The 18,199-nt window shown below is 36.7% G+C and overlaps 1 protein-coding gene across 2 annotated transcripts; it reads left to right on the forward strand.

Annotated features, from left to right (window-relative positions):
- The first annotated feature begins 1,955 nt into the window (after nt 1–1,955).
- Nucleotides 1,956–18,175, forward strand: LOC150108419 (protein DBF4 homolog A-like). 2 transcript variants are annotated; one of them, XM_090415833.1, is made up of 2 exons: nt 1,956–2,141; nt 16,716–18,175. In XM_090415833.1, the coding sequence occupies exon 2, from the start codon at nt 16,876–16,878 to the stop codon at nt 17,740–17,742; it is 867 nt and encodes a 288-aa protein (XP_090271959.1). In that variant the 5' UTR covers nt 1,956–2,141; nt 16,716–16,875; the 3' UTR covers nt 17,743–18,175. The 2 variants fall into 2 exon arrangements, with proteins under 2 accessions (XP_090271959.1, XP_090271960.1); XM_090415834.1 differs by lacking the exon at nt 1,956–2,141 and adding an exon at nt 2,453–2,562.
- The last annotated feature ends 24 nt before the right edge of the window (nt 18,176–18,199 follow it).

The raw sequence follows: 18,199 nt of genomic DNA on the forward strand, positions 1-18,199 counted from the left end.
ATCAGAGAGTTGTTTATTCAGGAGTAGAGTCCAAAAGACAGCCTGCGACTAGTGGTGTGCTGCAGGGTTCTGTTCTTGGACCACTCCTGTTTAATTTGTTCATTAACGATATAGGGAAGGATCTAAAAGGAACAGTTCATTTGTTTGCTGATGATGCAAAGTTGGGGAGGGCAATAGTGAATGCAGATGTCAAAATCTTGCAGGACGACTTGGATAGATTGGAGTTCTGGGCTAAGGAGAATGGATGTCAATTTAATGTGACATAATGTAAGGTTATGCATTTTGGGGTGAAAAGATTAGCAGCAGTATACCATATTGGTGGAACTGTACTCCAGGAAATTGATAAGGCCAGAGACTTGGGAGTGTTGGTGGATAGGGAGATGAAGTTTAGGGGGCACATTGCAAAAGTGGCTAAATCAGCTCATCAACTCACTTGGTTGTTGAAAAATATTTTGACGAGCAGAGACAAGTAAGTTATTGTACCTCTGTACCCATCTTGATAAGACCCCATCTCGACAACTATGCCCAGATTTGGTCTCCTAGATTTCTTCTTGATGGGGAGGAGGTGGAGAGAATCCAGAGGAGAGTGACCAAGATGATAGCAGGTCTATGGAATGAACAATATGAGAACAGGTTGAAGGTTTGTGGGTTGCAGAAATTAGTTGATAGGCGGAAAAGGGGAGATATGATTGAGACATTCAAATTGCTAAAGGGTTTCTATAGGATTAATTCAGAGGATATTTTTGAGATCAGGACTGGTGGTGGGAGAACTAGGGTACACCTATGGAAGCTGAGCAAGAGTGTGGTTAGCAAAGATGTTAGAGCTGGGTTCTTTACTTTTAGAGTGGTAAATGAGTGGAATAAGCTGCCAGAGTCTGTTGTGGGTGCTATGACGGTGAGTGAGTTCAAGGCAAGGTATGATAGATACTGTGAGAATGTCGTATAGATGTGTGGACATAATGTTTAGGGCCTCCCTAGATGAGTCTAAGGACTCCCTGGAGTCGCCCGTAATAATAATAATAATAATTATTATTATTATTATTATTATTATTATTATTATTATTATTATTATTATTATTATTATTATTATTATTATTATTATTCTTTCATAGCCAGTTCTGAAATATTTGAGTTTCGAAAGTCACTAGACAGGTTACAAGAATACAACACTCTAAATAGCTTCATGTCCGTGGAATCATAACTATAAAATATGCTAATATAAACGAGAATATATATAAATATATGAACTCCTGCACTGAGTTCAAGTATTTTAGATAGTGCAGTACCAAGGCAACAACTCTTAGGCGAATATTATATTATTGTAAGCTATCTAGTCTCTAATCCTGAATGTTTCAGAATATCTGGTTATGAAAGGATAATGGCTTTTGAATATCTTTCATCAATTGCTTTACATCGCCAAACGAAAGCTGTTTTCAAATCGTTTGGAAGATTTTTAAAATAATTTAATTGCTTTCTTTGGGAAGTGTTATGAACCTTCCCCCGCCCCATTCTTTCTTATTACAAAACTCATATTTGCAGACCTCCCCTTTTCTAACGGGGTGACAGTTTAATAAAATTGTATAAAATTGTCTGCATTTTATAATATTTTCCAAATATAATTAACTCAGCAGCCTAAAACAGTTGGAATATTCAATTTGCGTTATAAATATGAAATATTATGAGTTTAATGATTATTCTGGACAATTTCTGAGTGAGTTGAATTTACGGTATTAATGAAGGAATGCCATAAAACAAAACTATGATAACTTAAAAATAAAATCCAAGTGTCCTATAGAAAAAACAGAACTGAAGAGGGTATTTCCTCTTATTTTAAATAGACCAATGAGACTTTAAATGATAGCTTCCAAATCGCGTAGTGCTTCCAGACGTAATATCCGCTGGTAAATGATTGGCTAGTTTAGAGGGTATGCATTTCTCGTTGAAGCAGTATGTTGATAAGTCGAGGATGATTTCTATGAGAGCTTTAACAGTTCAAACGAATTCTTGACATTTAAAATGGTTAACCTATAGGGTTAGCGTTCGCTATTTCTTTTTGTTGCGCCCTAGCTTTAGTTTCATAAGTATACATGAAAGCTCTCTTTTGAAAACCCATGTTATTAAAATTGAAAGTTATTTTAAAGGTAAGTTTGCTAAATATTTAATTTGTAAACATTAATTAAACGCTGTTATGATAGAATAAAAAATATCACATTAGAGTATTATTTTATAAACCACTTTATTTTATTAGTTTTAGTAATAACTGAGTTTGTGCTTTTCGTCTTTCTTTGTATATCTTATGCATATATATATATATATATATATATAGAGAGAGAGAGAGAGAGAGAGAGAGAGAATCACTTATTGTTTTTAATTATACTTTTAAAAAATGCTGTGGGGTGGGGTGTTAGCGGTAGCATTATACGTTCCCCTTTCACATAACGATAGACATTATCTATCGTTATGTGAAAGGAGAACGTATAATATGATTTCTTATTGTAATTATAATTCGAGGTGCACGAAATAATCTGTCTATTGTAAAAATAAAGTTTCCTGCTAAATAAGGTAAAAATTTGATTTATTTATATATATATATAATATATATATATTTTTTAACCTTGTTTTTTGTTGTTATAGTAGTACATTGACTCCCGAACGAGTATTCGATAAAATTCTCTTTTTCATAGTGTTTGACAATACTTTCATTCCGGCGAAAATAATTTTGAAAGAATGTTGCCTATCTACTGACCATATAAATTTTCCAATAAAATCAGCACTTTATATTGTAATCGCTTGAATAGTATTAGTCAATATCTAAGTTGAGGACGGTGTGTAGTTAACTGCTTTCGTTTACGATATCAGTCGTGGCACTAAAATGGGTATTGTAATGAGGAAGAAAGATGTCATAATAAGAAATTACTAGACCTATCTTCTGAATTGTGGTCTTTAACGTGTCAGTAGATAACTGACACGTTAAACCTTGATAAATATAAGAAATTTTGATAAATAAAATTTCTTATAGTTTGGAATGATCTCCAAAACAATGTCTGTTATGAGGCTCACAACATGAAATCTTTGTAAGTGCAATAAATAATGAAATCTGCACAAACCATCAAGTTTAGCAGTAGCATTATGAAATTTTATATTCCTAAAGATGCAGCAGTTCCATTGTATAAAGAGCTCTAGTCACGACATTGATTTGCTACTTTAAGATTTTAAGATTTCACTGTTTTCCTTCCACCTGGAAACTGGCTGATGTAATCCCAATTCATAAGCCAGGCAAGGACCCACACCTACCGCAAAATTATCGTCCAATCAGTCTCATCTCCAATCTGGGTAAGGTTGCAGAGAAGGTCATCCTCTCACAACTCCAAGCTTCAGTAAATGACCTAAACATCCCCCCCCCCAAAGAACAGTTTGGTTTTCGGCAACACCATAGTACTACCCAGCAAATCTACAGAATTGTCTAATATATCACCACCAGCTACAACTGGTGCCAGTGCACAGGAGCTGTTTTCCTAGACCTATCCAAAGCATTTGACAAAATCTGGCATTTTGGACTCCTACACAAACTTATCTCATCCAGTACCTCACTAAAAATGGTTCATCTAATCCATTCATATCTTCAGAATAGATTAATGCAAATCAAAATCAACGGTTCTGCATCGTCCCAGTGCCGTATCTTTGCTGGAGTGCTGCAGGGATCTCTACTGGCTCCATTGCTATTTTCTGTATACATGTCAGACATCCCACACAATCCGATAACTTCCATTTTGGCCCTGTATGCGGACGATATGGCAATACTAACCAGATCTCTCAAACCCCATTTCATTACCAAAAAGCTTCAAGAAAACCTTCTAAAGCTGGAGGGTTGGTTCTCCAAGTGGAGGTTGGAAGTCAACCCCTAAAAAGCTCAGCCTTTCTTTTCTCAAAAAGGCCAATGTCTCCTGCAGGAGATGTGTTGTTATTCAATACTAAAATTCCCTGGCAGACAGAAACAAATTACCTGGGTGTAATTCTCGACAAAAAGCTATCTTTCAACCAACACATCAAGTCTATGTGCGCAAAGGCATCTAAAGCCATAACTCAGATCTATCTGCTAATTAATAGAAATAGCAAGCTCAGCAACAGAATCAAATTGCAGCTATACCAGATGACAATTCGTCTTATAATCACCTATACCTCTCCAGCCTGGAGCCACACCTCTAATACGAACATTATCAAGATACGAGTGCAGAACAAGTGCTTGAGAATGATTCTGAATGCCCCGTGGTATGTTAGAAACAATCAACTTCATAGAGATACAAATATACCGTATATTTTCTCTTTTCTACAATCCTTAGCATCCAAGTTTTTCCTAAAGACATCCACACACCCCAACGATTTGGTTCAGCAAGCTGCAGCATACGAGGCAACAGACATATTCAAATATAGAAGACCAAAAGCTATATTAGCCTCCTATAGCAATGCATAATCTCCATGCCCATTCAGGACAAGCAAACTGCTCATAAATTTTACCCTCACTATAACCACAACAGATAGTGGGGAATATGAAAAGCATCTTGATTCACCCCTAAAGACATAATTGTCAATTGATTTGCTACGAATGTCACAGAGGAAACCTATCTGAATAATGGAGATTTTTGATGGTATGCAGGTTAATCAGCTAGACAGTATGGAAGTGTGAAACATTTTTGAAAGTTGTGGACAACGTTCAGTGTGAATGGGGAAATTAAAAAGGCCATTTATGGTCTATTTAGGTTTGCAGTAATGAATATTGACTTTTTGGGCAAACTTCTGAGCAGATTGAGTTAAGTTACCTAACAAAGTGAACAGCCTAGATAGAAGGAATAAAAGTATGTGCAGACTTAATACTTACTTTAAGTACTATTATTATTGTATGGGCACCTCTATGGAGTCTGAAGACTCACTCTGATATTAGTGTGAGTAGACAGAGGATTACATATTTAAGACTCTTTCCAAAAACCAAATATGGAAAATTTTCAAGCCACTTCAGATATCTCTTAAGCAGGATGGTAGTCTCTCAATGGACAGTGATGTTTGCAAATATTTATGCCAACAGTTTGACCTTATTTTGCTGTTTAACCTAACCTCCTTACCAGCTAATAAAATTCATTAAGTAAATTAATAGCCGATACTCTCACTTCCTAAAAAGCAATCCCACCTTCAGTTTGTTGTCAAACAAACACACAAAAAAGTTTTAACTAGAGCAGATAAGGGAAAAGAATAATGTACTAGAGTATCACTTCATTTAAAAAAATTAAATCCTATTGAGAAAGACCAAGACCACCTTAGAACAATTGATATCCCACCAGATCATGGGGGGTGGTGGTAAATTAATGTGAATGGTATTGTTCTTCCTTCAGCCACATTCATCCTCTCCCTCTACACAGACTATACTCCTCATATATTAAGTGAATGTATTTCATTTCTTCAACTCAAAATATGAACTTAGCATAAACTTTGACATGGCATTCCTTTTCACAGATTGATTTAAAAAACACCCTGGTGCTAATACGTCATCTCTATAAATTCGCCATCTATGGTGACTTTGCACAAAAAATAAAACTTGCTTTAATATACTCTCAGAACTTTCCCCTTATTACCAGCTTTATACTTGAGTGTTTAACAAACACTCAACGGTTGTGTTAAGATAACAAAAAATGCTGTTAACTCAACCATTCATAAGCCTACCATTTTGCTGCCGTATAATAGGCATGTGTTCTGTTTGGTCCTGTGGAGGCATTCTTTTTCCTAGAAACTTTTCTTCACAAAACCTAATTCATTTGATCCTATGCATAGGCACAATCAACATGTTTTCTAGTTAGATAATATTCCTCAGTTAACAAAATATTGTATTTTCCATCTCACACAATCTAACAGACTACTGTAAACACTAACAATAGTGTTTTACAACAAGGGCACCTCAGAAAAAATAACCAGGAAGCTAATACAATGTAACCACCAAAACAGCCTTCTAAGTCCACAAGAAGCAGTTGATGCTTCTTGTGGGCTTAGCCTATTCACTCAAGGAATGGACTTGTCTTCTCATTTCCAGAAATCTAGTCTCTTGTTTTTACAACTTACCAGCTGTGAACAGACTAGAAGAAGAGCTAATATTTACATTTAAAAAAAAAAAAGGACCAAATACTGTCACTATCTAACAGTTAGGCTTGACAGACCATGCTCTAGGTTCTACTCATAGAATCACTTGGAATCTGTAGTCACAGCTGTCTAGACCTTACGAAATATGGATGCAAGAAACATCCCAAGGTATGTGGAAACTGACATTGAGGCCTCCATCCCAACAACCAGAGTTATCATATAGCATAAATATGATATCCACCGTAAGCACTATCAGATCATTGCCACTTTCCTATCTGTTACCTACATAGATGCTCACTGTACACTGCTTGGAAAGAGGTCAGTAAGCACTCCATTGACCTCTTTCCAATATTTGTAGTCATGGATTAGTAGCTGATATAAATTGAAGGACTATGATGATCCCAAGTCAGTGCAACTGTGTCTGGGTGAAATGGCTGCAAGATGGGAACTAACAGAATTTGAAAGAGGTGTTCTGTTTGGCAAATTGTTGAGAAAATTGGCCCATCCCAGGTCAACAATCAATGATACCATACTGAGATGGAAGCACAGGTTGTCATCTGCAGTGGACAACCACCACACTCACTGAATGTGGCCGTGGGGTGCTACGAAGGATATTATCCTTCGTAGCCCCCTACGATTTAAAAACTATCGTGCATTTGTGGCATGTTGAATGCAAAATTCTGGGCATTGACCGGAACACAAATCTGCACAAAAACATTCAGAACTGAAGCTCACAACATGGGTTTCCATGGTAGGAGTGCAATATTCAAGTCCCATATTACCCAAACCAATGTGCAGCAGCATCTTCAGTGGTGCAAAGAGTGGGTATAGTGGGATGTGGAAGATTGGAAAGCTGTGTTATGGAGTGGCAAATCACGCTACGCCCTCTACCGAATAGATAAACACGTGGGGGTATGGTGGTTGCCCAGTGAATGTCTCTTAGGCAAGCATAACCCCAACTATGAAATTTGGGGGTGGCACTGCGATGGCATGGTCCTCTTTTTTTTTCCTCGGACCTCTGTTTGTAGTGCCATGAACATTAAACTTCAAGAAGTATCTGAACATTGTGAACAGTGCAATGCTTCCTAGATTGTGATGTTTTTATAAAACTGAGCATTCTCTTTCAGCAAGACAATGTACCATGTCCTAAGGCTGCTGCTATTGCTGCGTGGCTTGTGTACATGAATGTTGCCATACTTGCCTTGCCTCAACAGAGCCCTGATGTCAATCCGAACATCTGTGAGATGAACTGGAGTGAAAGGTGAGGAAAAGGGATGTCTGCCACACAACAGTCCAGGACCTCATTATATGCTTATAGGAATAATGATCCAAAATTCCCATTGATCTCTATTGTACACTTGTGGAAAATATGCTCTATAGGATTGCTGCAGTCGTTGCAGTGAAGGAAGTCCTACATCTTATTAAAGTGGGTGGCATAGCCATTTGGTTCCTTGCACTGTGGTGTCCATTGACTTCTTTCTAAGCAGAGTATGTACTCTTAAGTGACTTTTTTTAATATCAAAACCACACAAGAGAATTCAAGATACTACACTGCCTTGTGTGGGCAAGTGGTCACAGAGAAAAAAAAAGAATGTTAATTTGTATCTTGAAGATAGAGTTCGTGTGCATTAGGGAAAATGTGGGAAAGACTATTCCAAAGGACAGAAGTATATAGAATGAAGGAAGAAGATGAAATTGGTTTGAGTGTTGAACTGAATGATATATAGATGTTGACCAGCAATTGCTCATGTTTGTACATCAATAAGTGAGAAGTGTAGGAACGATGATGGCCAGTTCAGTGGAGCAGTGTTCAAGGAAATGCATATAGAATAGATGAAGCAGAGCATCTATGGGAAAACAATTAGAGGGAGTTGGTGAGAGAAGGGTCATCTATTATGTAAAATTGCTCTTCTGGATGTGATGTAGTATTTTGAGGAAAGTTTATGGATACCACCACAGATGTGAGAACAGTACTCAAAGGGTGGTGGATTTGGCATTTATGAAGTGTTAGGAGATAGCAGAGTTCATTTGGTTATATAAACAAATAGACCAAATGAGTAAAACATGGACAACAAAAATGCTAATGATAAACAAAGAGGGACAACTAATTGAAAGTAAAACAAAAAGAATGGCCAGATGAGAAAAATACTTTACAAATTTATATAATAAAACAGCTCTCAGGATATTACTATTCCAGCCACTGAAATGGAAGAGGAAACAAATATCTTTACCAAAGAAATAATAGGACACAGCATAGATATACTTAAAACTAGAAAGTACCTGGTATTGATCAGATACATGCAGAATTCTTAAAAGCAGGAAAGGAACAACTTTTGGAACCGTTAAAAACATTATTTGAAAGGATCTATAAAAAGGAAGCATTGCCTACTGATTTGACCAAATCAGTTAACTCCTATATACAAAAAAGGAGATAAAACAGAATACAATAATTACAGAGGCATTAGCCTTCTCAGTATTCCAAGTAAGGTTTTTACAAAAGTACTCCAAAAACAAATTAAACCATATACAGGGTGTTCGGGATAAATTTGACATATTTATAATTAATTATATTTTTCCGTAAGTTACATGTATTAACACACACTTCTCTTCATTTAAAAGTTTGGACCCTTCTTCATTCATATACAAGATGTCAGAAAGGATGGATAGCTGGAACCCACCTGAATCATGGAAGAGAATAACTTGTATCATGATGATTCGTGCCCGCCATCAAAATAAGGATATTACGACTGCTGCCCAATGCTCCCTGAATACAGTAAAAACAATCGGGCATGAACTAGAGACTTGCAATGGTGACTACGAGGATGTAGCAAGAAGAAAGATCCCTAGCAGACGATCTGATTGCGTTCGTACAGCAGAATTCCTCGCAAATCTGCAGGAACAGGTGTTGAAGAACCCTGGCATTGGAATTCGGGCTTTGTTCGTGGAGTTGCTAACTGTAGTCAAGCCCTGGATAACAGGGGTAGCCAATGGTAGGCCGTATGTATGGCAGCAGGATTCGGCCCCTTGCCACACCTCTGGGAAAAGTCAAAAATGGTTGTCTGAAAATTTCTACGACTTCACCAGTCCAAATGTTTGGCCTCCAAACTCCCCAGACCTTAACCCCATGGATTATTTTGTATGGGGCGCAGTTGAAAAAGACACCAATCGCACTTCCAGTAATACAAAAGCCCAGTTAATGGATAAAATTAAAACAGTTTTTGCGGCCCTTCCCAGGGAGACTGTAGCATCAGCTTGTTCGAGGTTCCGAAGCAGAATTGAAGCTGTGATCGATGCTAATGGTGGTTATTTTGAGTAAATCTTGTTGATAGTATTGTAATTAACTCTGCCTGTAATGTTTTTTTGTCAATTCATTAAATTTAATAGATACAAAGAAGATTTTCGTTTTCCTTACGAAACTGTCAAATTTATCCCGAACACCCTGTATAGAACTACCATTAGGAGAAGAACAAGCAAATTTCAGATCAGGACAAAGCACAGTTGATCAACTGTTCACCTTAAAACAGCTAATAGAAAAGACACTAGAGTACAACCAAAGTTTCTATATAAATTTCATCGACTTTCGTCATGCATTTGATTCAATCCATGGAAGTGAACTATAGAAAACTATGAAAGAATTTTTGGAATTCCCAACAAAACATTAAGAATAATAAAGAATCTGTACAAGAAATCAAATTGCAGTACAAGTGGAGGACACCTTAACCAACTGGTTCCACACAGAGCGGAGTAAGACAGGGATGCAATCTGTCACTAGACCTGTTCAATCTTACACTGGAAGAAGCAACCAGTAAGGCCTTAAACAAAGAAAACTCTGAAATCTAAATATATGAGAAAAATATAACATGTTTAAAATTTGCAGATGACATTGCATTACTTGAAAGTACGGAAGATCTAGAATGAATTTCTGATAAAATAAAGGAAGAATGTATAAAATTTTGGATTCAACATAAATATAGATGAAACAAAAATTATGCAAATGGGAAAAAGCAACGTTAATCTGAAAATTGTAATTGATAGAATCTAGAGCAGGTAGAAAACTTCGCCTATCTTGAAGGAGTAATTGAGTACAATGATGAAATTACAAAAGATATAAACAGACAAATCAGTGAAGCATCCCAAACGTTTGGTTGACTTAATAAAATATGGAAGTCAAGAGACATCAAACAAGCAACAAATGTAAGAATCTATGAACTATGTTCCTCCCAATACTCCTCTATGGAAGTGAATGCTGGAATCTCAAAAAGGCTGAAGGGAAAAAATTATTAACTACTGAAATGGGTTCGCTGTGAAAATTACTTGGAGTATCTCTGCTGGATAGACTAAGAAACGAAGACATAAGGAAACGATTAAAACAAGAAATAACAATAATAAACAAAATCCAAGAAAGAAGACCTCGATGGTTTGGTCATGTGACCAAACCATCGAAGTCTTTTTTCTTGGATTTTGTCTACTATTTCTTTAAACAGAAAGATTGCCATCTAAAGCCCTGAATACAACAATGGAAGGTAAAACATCCAAAGGGTGGCCCAGAATTAGATGGATAGACAAAATAAGAGGACCTGAAAATCAAATCGCAACAAGCGACACCAAACTGGACAGAATTGTTCACACTCTCCAGGGACAGACAGAAGTTGAAAGAGTTCATTTGGCCTCATCATCATCCACGCAGATGATGGAAGAGAGAAGGAGATAGCAGAAAAGAAATGTTTAGGACAAAAAAAAAAAAAAAAAAGAATACCAAGTTTCCTGGAGGCCATGGACATGTTTATGCCCAGATAGACTACATGCGAGAGTGGGCCCAAGAATAGAAAACTGATGTTGGTTGGTGAGTGGAGTGTCCTCCAAAGTGGGGACATGCATTAGGCATGGTATTTCTTCTAGGAAAAAAGGCAGGATCATGTTATGGTTGCATCAAAATTTACTAATTAAATTAAATTTACCTTTATCAAGGTCTCTTCAGTGGGAGCCAGGTCCAAGGACCTGGCTCCCACTGAAGAGACCTTGATAAAGGTCGAAACTAGTCTGAGTAGTGGCCCTTCCCTTAATGCATAACATTATACATATCTGCAAGGAGATGTGTTTTGCATTATGGGAGATACTGAGATAGGAGTGTTATTAGCTTGCTCCACCTTTGCAAGGAGTTGCCCGGTGTTGTACCACTTTACCCCAGTCCTGAAGATACTTTCAGGCGCAAACTTTGTTTGCACACAGTTGGATAAAGGATTAAACTAAATTTATTATGATTTTAAGACATAATAGCCTGACTTCTCTAAATTAACTATGGTTTTCTTACCTATAGAGGGTGCTATTTAAGGACATAGCTCTGCTTGTTACAGTTATAATTGTGTTCTGATGATGCTGACTAGAAAACCAGTGAAATATTAGTTGTTTAATGTATTTTTTTACTCTTGGTGTTGTTTATACCATAAAAATTTACTAAATTGTCTTCATTATTCCACTTGAGTTACTAGATTGGTGTTTATGGTTTTGACCAGACAATAGGGGATCTTGGAACTTAAGTCATCAAAGTACTATGAGGGTTTTGTGAATTACGAAGAGGAATAGTGTACTGTCTCCTGCAGTATTATGAATAAGAGTGGATGTTAGTAAGAGAAGATTGTTGATATATATAGGAGAAAGTGTAGGTGAAAACTGCAGCCTTTCAGGTACTCTGGCATTGATGGAGAAATTAAATGAAAAGGAACCACCTACCATGGCATGCAGTGAATGACTAGATAGAGGAAGCTGGTAGCCCACTCACACAAAGGATATGAAGAAGACCATAAGATAGATGGTAACTTGGTAAGGAGGCCACAATTAGACACTATCAAATGCCTTGGGAAAATATCAAGACAGACCACATGAAATTCTCCAGTTCTTTCCATGGCCTGTGTCCAAAGTTAGGTAAGGTTAGCGAAAAAATGTGCTGTAGAGCAAGAATGGTGGAATCCATGTTGGTGATCACCAATTAACCGAAGGGTCTCCAGGTAATGAAGAAGCTAGTTGTTGCTGAACTTCTAAATCAATTTTCAGAGTATTGAGTGCAATAGGATAGTAGTTTTATGGCTGACTTGCTGCTCATTTTAAGAGTAGGTCGGATAAAAGCTTTCTACTCATCTGTAATGTATCAATCTAACATGGAACTAGGAAAGCTTGTAAAGGCATTATAGGATGTCAGTTCTGGAGCATAAGCACTTAGTACAAAGTGAGAGAACATAGAGGCTATTTAGCATTTTTCTGATCTCTTGTTGAAAGATTAGAAGAGGCATTCTGAAGATGGTTTATGGAATAGTAAGGGGAAATTTGCCTTTGTTGTCTAGAGTTGGGGGACTGATAACAAGCGGTCTGTTTTACCTTTAGTAGATGTTGCCATTGTTTCATCAGGATGAGAGAGAAAAAAGTTTTGTCCAACAGCCTTGGCAAGGGACCAGAAGGCTCAGCTTCCATTTAAGGAGGAGGAGACAAGCTTAGTGCATTTGGCTTTTATGAAGTGAGGTTTAGTTTTTTGCTATGGACTGTAGTGTAAGCTGAGTAAGAGGCTGGAATCTAGCTTGAGCCGGTGAGCATATGCTGTATTTTTAACTTGGACTGCTTTGGCACTTTTTGATGGAAAATGAAGACTTAGAGAAGTCAGGGATTTTGAGTGTAATGGGGAATAAAGGCACTCATCACAGCAAGAATGACTTCAGTCATTACATCATAACAAGTGCTTGGATTGGGACAGCAGAAGCAATAATCAGATCATGGAAGAGAAATAATAGAAATCCCAAAGTTATGGCAGTTGGCACCATTGTAGTTTCATAGGATATGAGACTGAGATTGGGAGAAAGACTTTCAGAGAGACAGATAATCAGAAAGGTCAGTGTAATAATCAGAATTAGCAGAGCAGTAAAGATAGCAGATGAAAAATGAGGCAAGGAAATCAATTTTTTTTATGGAGAGCCCATCCACAAGAGTTGGTCAACCAATAGTACTGTGGATGGGTGATAAGGATCTTGCTCACATTTGATTTGAAAAGCTTGGAAAACATATGTGGTGGAAGGAAAACATGGGTGGTTCCAGAGGTCAGAAGTGGAAGACATAAAAGACGAAAAATTCTGTGGGGTTGGAGCTGAACTGTGAGAGGGTGTTGGTTACCTGCTGCACACATTTGGAGAGATTTGCAAGAGGGTTAGGGAAGTATTGATGCTAATTCTGATAAACAGTGGCCATAGAAGTATTTATAGAAGATGCAGGCTGCAGAGGCTGCTTGTGCAAAAGTGAGTGGGGTGGAGCTAAAGTTAATCATATAAAGTTCCAGATTCGATAGCCTTTGGCATGGGATATCAGATAAGCTCAAGTTTCACTCTTATGGAAGGCATCATACCTGATGTACTGTGGAAAGTTTAGGTAAAGTTTAGTCATAGAGGATGCCAGTTAAAATTTAGAGATGAATAATAGTGGGTTTGGATATGTCAAGTAGTGATGCATAGGTGTTGGTAAAGTCTGTGTGAAAGTTTTTTATGTATAATTTTTGTTGCATTTTATGGATTTTTTTTTTTTTTTAACCACATAAACACTAAATTTTTTATGCTGTCTTTTCTGTTAGAATCTTGAGAAAATTTGAATGGGTCAAGCAGTAGGAGTCAAGGACTTCTGCACTTAATAGTGGAATGTGGCTGCCTACTGTGCTGAAATGTTGCAATTATTAACCATTTTATTTCTCAGTTTAATGGAATGTAGAATCATTCCATTAAATTACAAGGTGTAAAATGGTTTTTTCATATGGCTGTAATTCAAATAAAACTAGCCAAGAAATTATATTCTTGTTTAATCATTTCAAGAATGGGTTAGTCTTTACAGATGTTAGTCTTTACATATTTTTTGTCACACATACATATGGATACGTTGCTTGGGAAAAAAAAGTCAATCGATACCCCCATGGACAAAGTGCATCGTGTCATGTAACAAATCATCTGTTTGAAACCAGTATAAATTGGAGGAATATGATGCTCCTAAGTCAGTGCAACTGTGTCCAGTGAAATGGCTGCAAGAAGGGAACCAATAGAGTTTTAAAGAGGTGTTGTGATAGGATGCCATGTTTCAGGCCTATCTGTTTTGGCAAATTGTTGACAAGTTGCCTTCCTAGGTCAAAATCACTGACACCATACTGAGATGGAAGTGCAGAAAATCAACTGCAAGTGTTACCCATAGTGGATGATACGCCACACTTGCCAATTGTGACTATAGGGTGCTATGAAGGATAATATGTAGGAGTTCTGGGCATTGACTGGAACATGAATCTGTACAAAAACATTCAGAACAGATGCTCAACATGGCTTTCCATGGTAGGACCACTAAGCAAACCCCACATTACCTGAACCAACATGCAGTTTCAGTGGTCTGAAGAGTGTGTACAGTGAGACATGAAAGTTTGGAAAGCTGTGTTATGGAGTGACGAATCACACTGTACCTCTACTGAGAAGATGGACAGGTGTAGGTATGGTGGATGTCCATGAACATCTCTTATCAAAGTATGTTACCCCAACTATGAAATTCAGAGGTGTTGGTATGACGGTACGGTCCTGTTTTGTAAACTCAGAGGTATCTGAGTGTTCTGGACGATGCAGCGAGTTCTACTATGTGGCATTTCTACAGAACTGACCATCATCTCATTCAGAGACAATGGTCAATTCTGTATTTTGTACAAATTGTAATTGCAAGCAATTCATGTATCAAATGCTAAATGAATATGCTTACATTTGGAAAAGGATGAAACTAAGAATATAATTTCTTGGCATCTTTAATTTATGCTAAATGAATTACAATAGGTTTCCTCTCCCCCCCCCCCCCCCCACACATTTTCTCCTGTTGTCCCACAACAGTCCAGGACCTCATTACTGTAGAAAGAATGGTGAAAATTAGCATTGATCACTATGCTTATGGAATGTATGCCTTGCAGTATTGCTGCAGCAAAAGGAGTTCCTACATTTTATTAAGGTGGGTGCCATGCTGTTTTTCCTTACACTGTGGTGTTCGTTGGCTTCTTTCCAAGAAATTCTTGTGTATTTCTTGTATATTAATGAGTAGAGAAGATGTGTGTGTATATATAAACTAACAGGTAGTAGCAGTGCATGGTAAATGGTCAAGAGGTGTTGAAGAGAAGCAGTGTCAGACTGCATACCCAAAATCAGGAAGGTAAATCACATGGAAGCTAAATGGAGGATGAATAGCATCATGTAGAAGTAGCTATATATATATGTATATATGTGTGTGTGCCTGCCTGGTTGGCCTAGTGATAGTGTATCCACTCTCCAGCCAAGAGGCTGTGAGTTTGAATCCCACATAGCATGGATTTTTGTGATTGTCTTCCACCTTCATACAAGTGAATAAACACTCTCCCAAGATGGAGTGGGTCACCATGGGAGAGAAGTAGACCGAACCCTCCCACAATGGTAGAGGCCATTACCCCTGCAGTGGGGAAAAGTTATAGGCTGTTAAAAAGAAATATAAGAAAATGGTGATCAGAGGCAACTGACTAAGGTAGTTTCTGATCTCTGGAATGTTGAAGATGCAATTTATAGAGTCTAGTGGATAGGAGGAAGAGGGGGTGATATGATAGGTGTACAAGTTGGTACGTCTATCATATCACCCATATAAGGGGTTGTTATAAGAGGTCTTTCATAAAATGGTGAGAGATCAGAGGGGGAACAAAGGAGTGATGTAGAAGATATAACTACATAGATTTAATTATTACTTGCAATATTTCACTGAAGTTAAATTTTAATAATCAGGGGAACAATACACTAGTACAGATATGGGCATGCAGCCATTTACAGAGCCTGAATGAGTTATCCCAGATAACTCATTCAGTTTCCCCTTAAACTCCGAATAGTCATAAATTACAATTTAGGACTATAGGCCTTCTTGTGTTTCTCCTTTACAGTCTCGCTCATGCAGTGCTTTTGTGCATATATGTGTAATAGTGCTATTGTTCCTATGATATGCCAGTTTAACTTTGAAGTATTGGACATAATAATTAAATCTATTTAGTTATCTACTATTGTTATAATTTGCTAAAATAGCAAAATGGGTAACACTCAAACTGTAAGCTTGAACACCGGAATTTAGTACATAGCAGTCATGAATTGAATTCGAAGTAACACAAAAACAAACCTTAAGTGGAAAAAAACTAAATTGTGTTTTCTCTTTTTATCACTCTTTAAGTGATTTTTGAAGGTCTGGGATATGTCAAGAGTTACTCTAAGATACTTGCTGTTGCTTGTCAGCTAACATATTGCTGCTCAGTGCCAATGTCATTTGTTCATTATCCTACAATTTCACCATATATTGAAAGTCATATTGAAGTAGATGACAGTTGGCAGCTTGCCACTTAGTCAACTGATTGCACTTCATAATTCTTATGTAGTTATTATACTGCGTATCTTATTTTGATTGACGGTTTATTTTAATAGGACATAAACTAAGAATTTTACTATTACTGAGAAGCCATATTATATTTTCTATTGCCATATCTTTTTTTTAGTTATCAATGTATATATAGCTAAAATTTTTTTTTAATTTTTTTTCAACAGGATTCATTCAGACATGGAGGAACGTAAAATAAGTGGATTAAAAGGAAGCATACTGGAATATTTTCTGTACTTTTTAGTGAATTTTAAGGACGTGTGCTCCAAAGCTTCATTGACATTAAAAGTTAATTTTCTATCTTAACATTTTTTAAAGAGGGGGAAAATGAAAGTCCATAAAAGACTTTCAGGCATATCTTTTTATTTGAATTTAAAAAAATATAGCAACGAACACATTTTAGAACAGAACCTAAAAAAACTAGGTGGTAGAGTAGATGGATTTTTTAGTAGAGATATAAGTTATGTAATAACAGATGATGATAATTTTAAATTGGCATGTCCTAATGATTTCTGGAATCCAGAAACTCCAAAATCTCATATATCTAGTCCTCCACAAGTAAATTTTGTCCATTCCATAAACTTGGATTCACCTATAACAACAAGTTCTCCACTTACTTATAGCCCAATCAATTCCCTTTTATCTAGAGGGCAAATGCTGGTTCAAAAAGCTACTAAGCAATATAACTCTGGTACTACAGATGTAATATGGATGTGTCAACAGTGGGGAATTCCTGTAATTTATGTGAAGAAACTAGAGAAATGGATAAATAAGCTTCTTCTTCATAATAGTTTCAAGGATGATTCAGAGAAACAAAATGGAGTGATTGTACTGAATCCTCCTTTTATTAAAGTTGAAGATGTAAAGAAAAAATTCAAACCTTCTTTTAAAGTGAAACGATGCTGGTCAGAACTAAATACTTTTCTTTGTAGTAAATCTCTACCAGAGAGGGATGAAATAGAAAGTGTTTTAAGCATATCTGGCAAAGTAAATACGGCAAGACTCAGCAAAACTAGAGCAGTCAAGAATAAGAAAAGATATTGTGAAATATGTTCAGTTTACTATAATAGCCTGAAAAAGCATATTGCAACAGAAGCACATCAACATTTTGTAAACAACTCGGAAAACTATAAGGATGTGCATGACATGCTCCATTTGTTTGGAACGAGAGAGAAGTTTATGGAGCCAACATGATGAAGCAGATACCATTTATACATATCCTTATAGAGTATTTGTTAATACCTGTGAACTCCTTTTGTTTTGTTCTTAGGTAATCAGTATTATGTCTTATGTGCAGCTAATAAGATCTAAATTTATACAACCAGAACTAACATCACATGAAATACACATAAGTGTAGAGTGAAACTGCAGGTAAAGAATTGCTAAAAGTACAACTTCCTGACATAGATTTGTATTACTGAATGTACAAAAGTTGCTTCAATGGAAAATACAAAATGTGACTTTAACCAAACCTGTGTTTGGTTATCTTTATCTTTGAATGATCTTTATTTTGTTATATGGGCCATACTAAAATATAAATGTATTTTTAATAGGAGTTACTATTGAGTGAATTGTCATGTAGAGGAAATAAAGTTTAATAAATGCCTTCTGTATGCACATATACATATTTGAGTAGTAGTGCTAATTTTGA

Source organism: Typopeltis vanoorti, chromosome 3 (assembly GCF_054136105.1).
Source record: "Typopeltis vanoorti isolate ZY-2024b chromosome 3, IOZ_Tvanoo_1.0, whole genome shotgun sequence".
Lineage (NCBI taxonomy): Eukaryota > Metazoa > Arthropoda > Arachnida > Uropygi > Thelyphonidae > Typopeltis > Typopeltis vanoorti.

Excerpts from the sequence above, each read along its gene's own strand:
- LOC150108419 (XM_090415833.1), top strand. The coding sequence starts at position 16,876 with ATGAAAGTCCATAAAAGACTTTCAGGCATATCTTTTTATTTGAATTTA.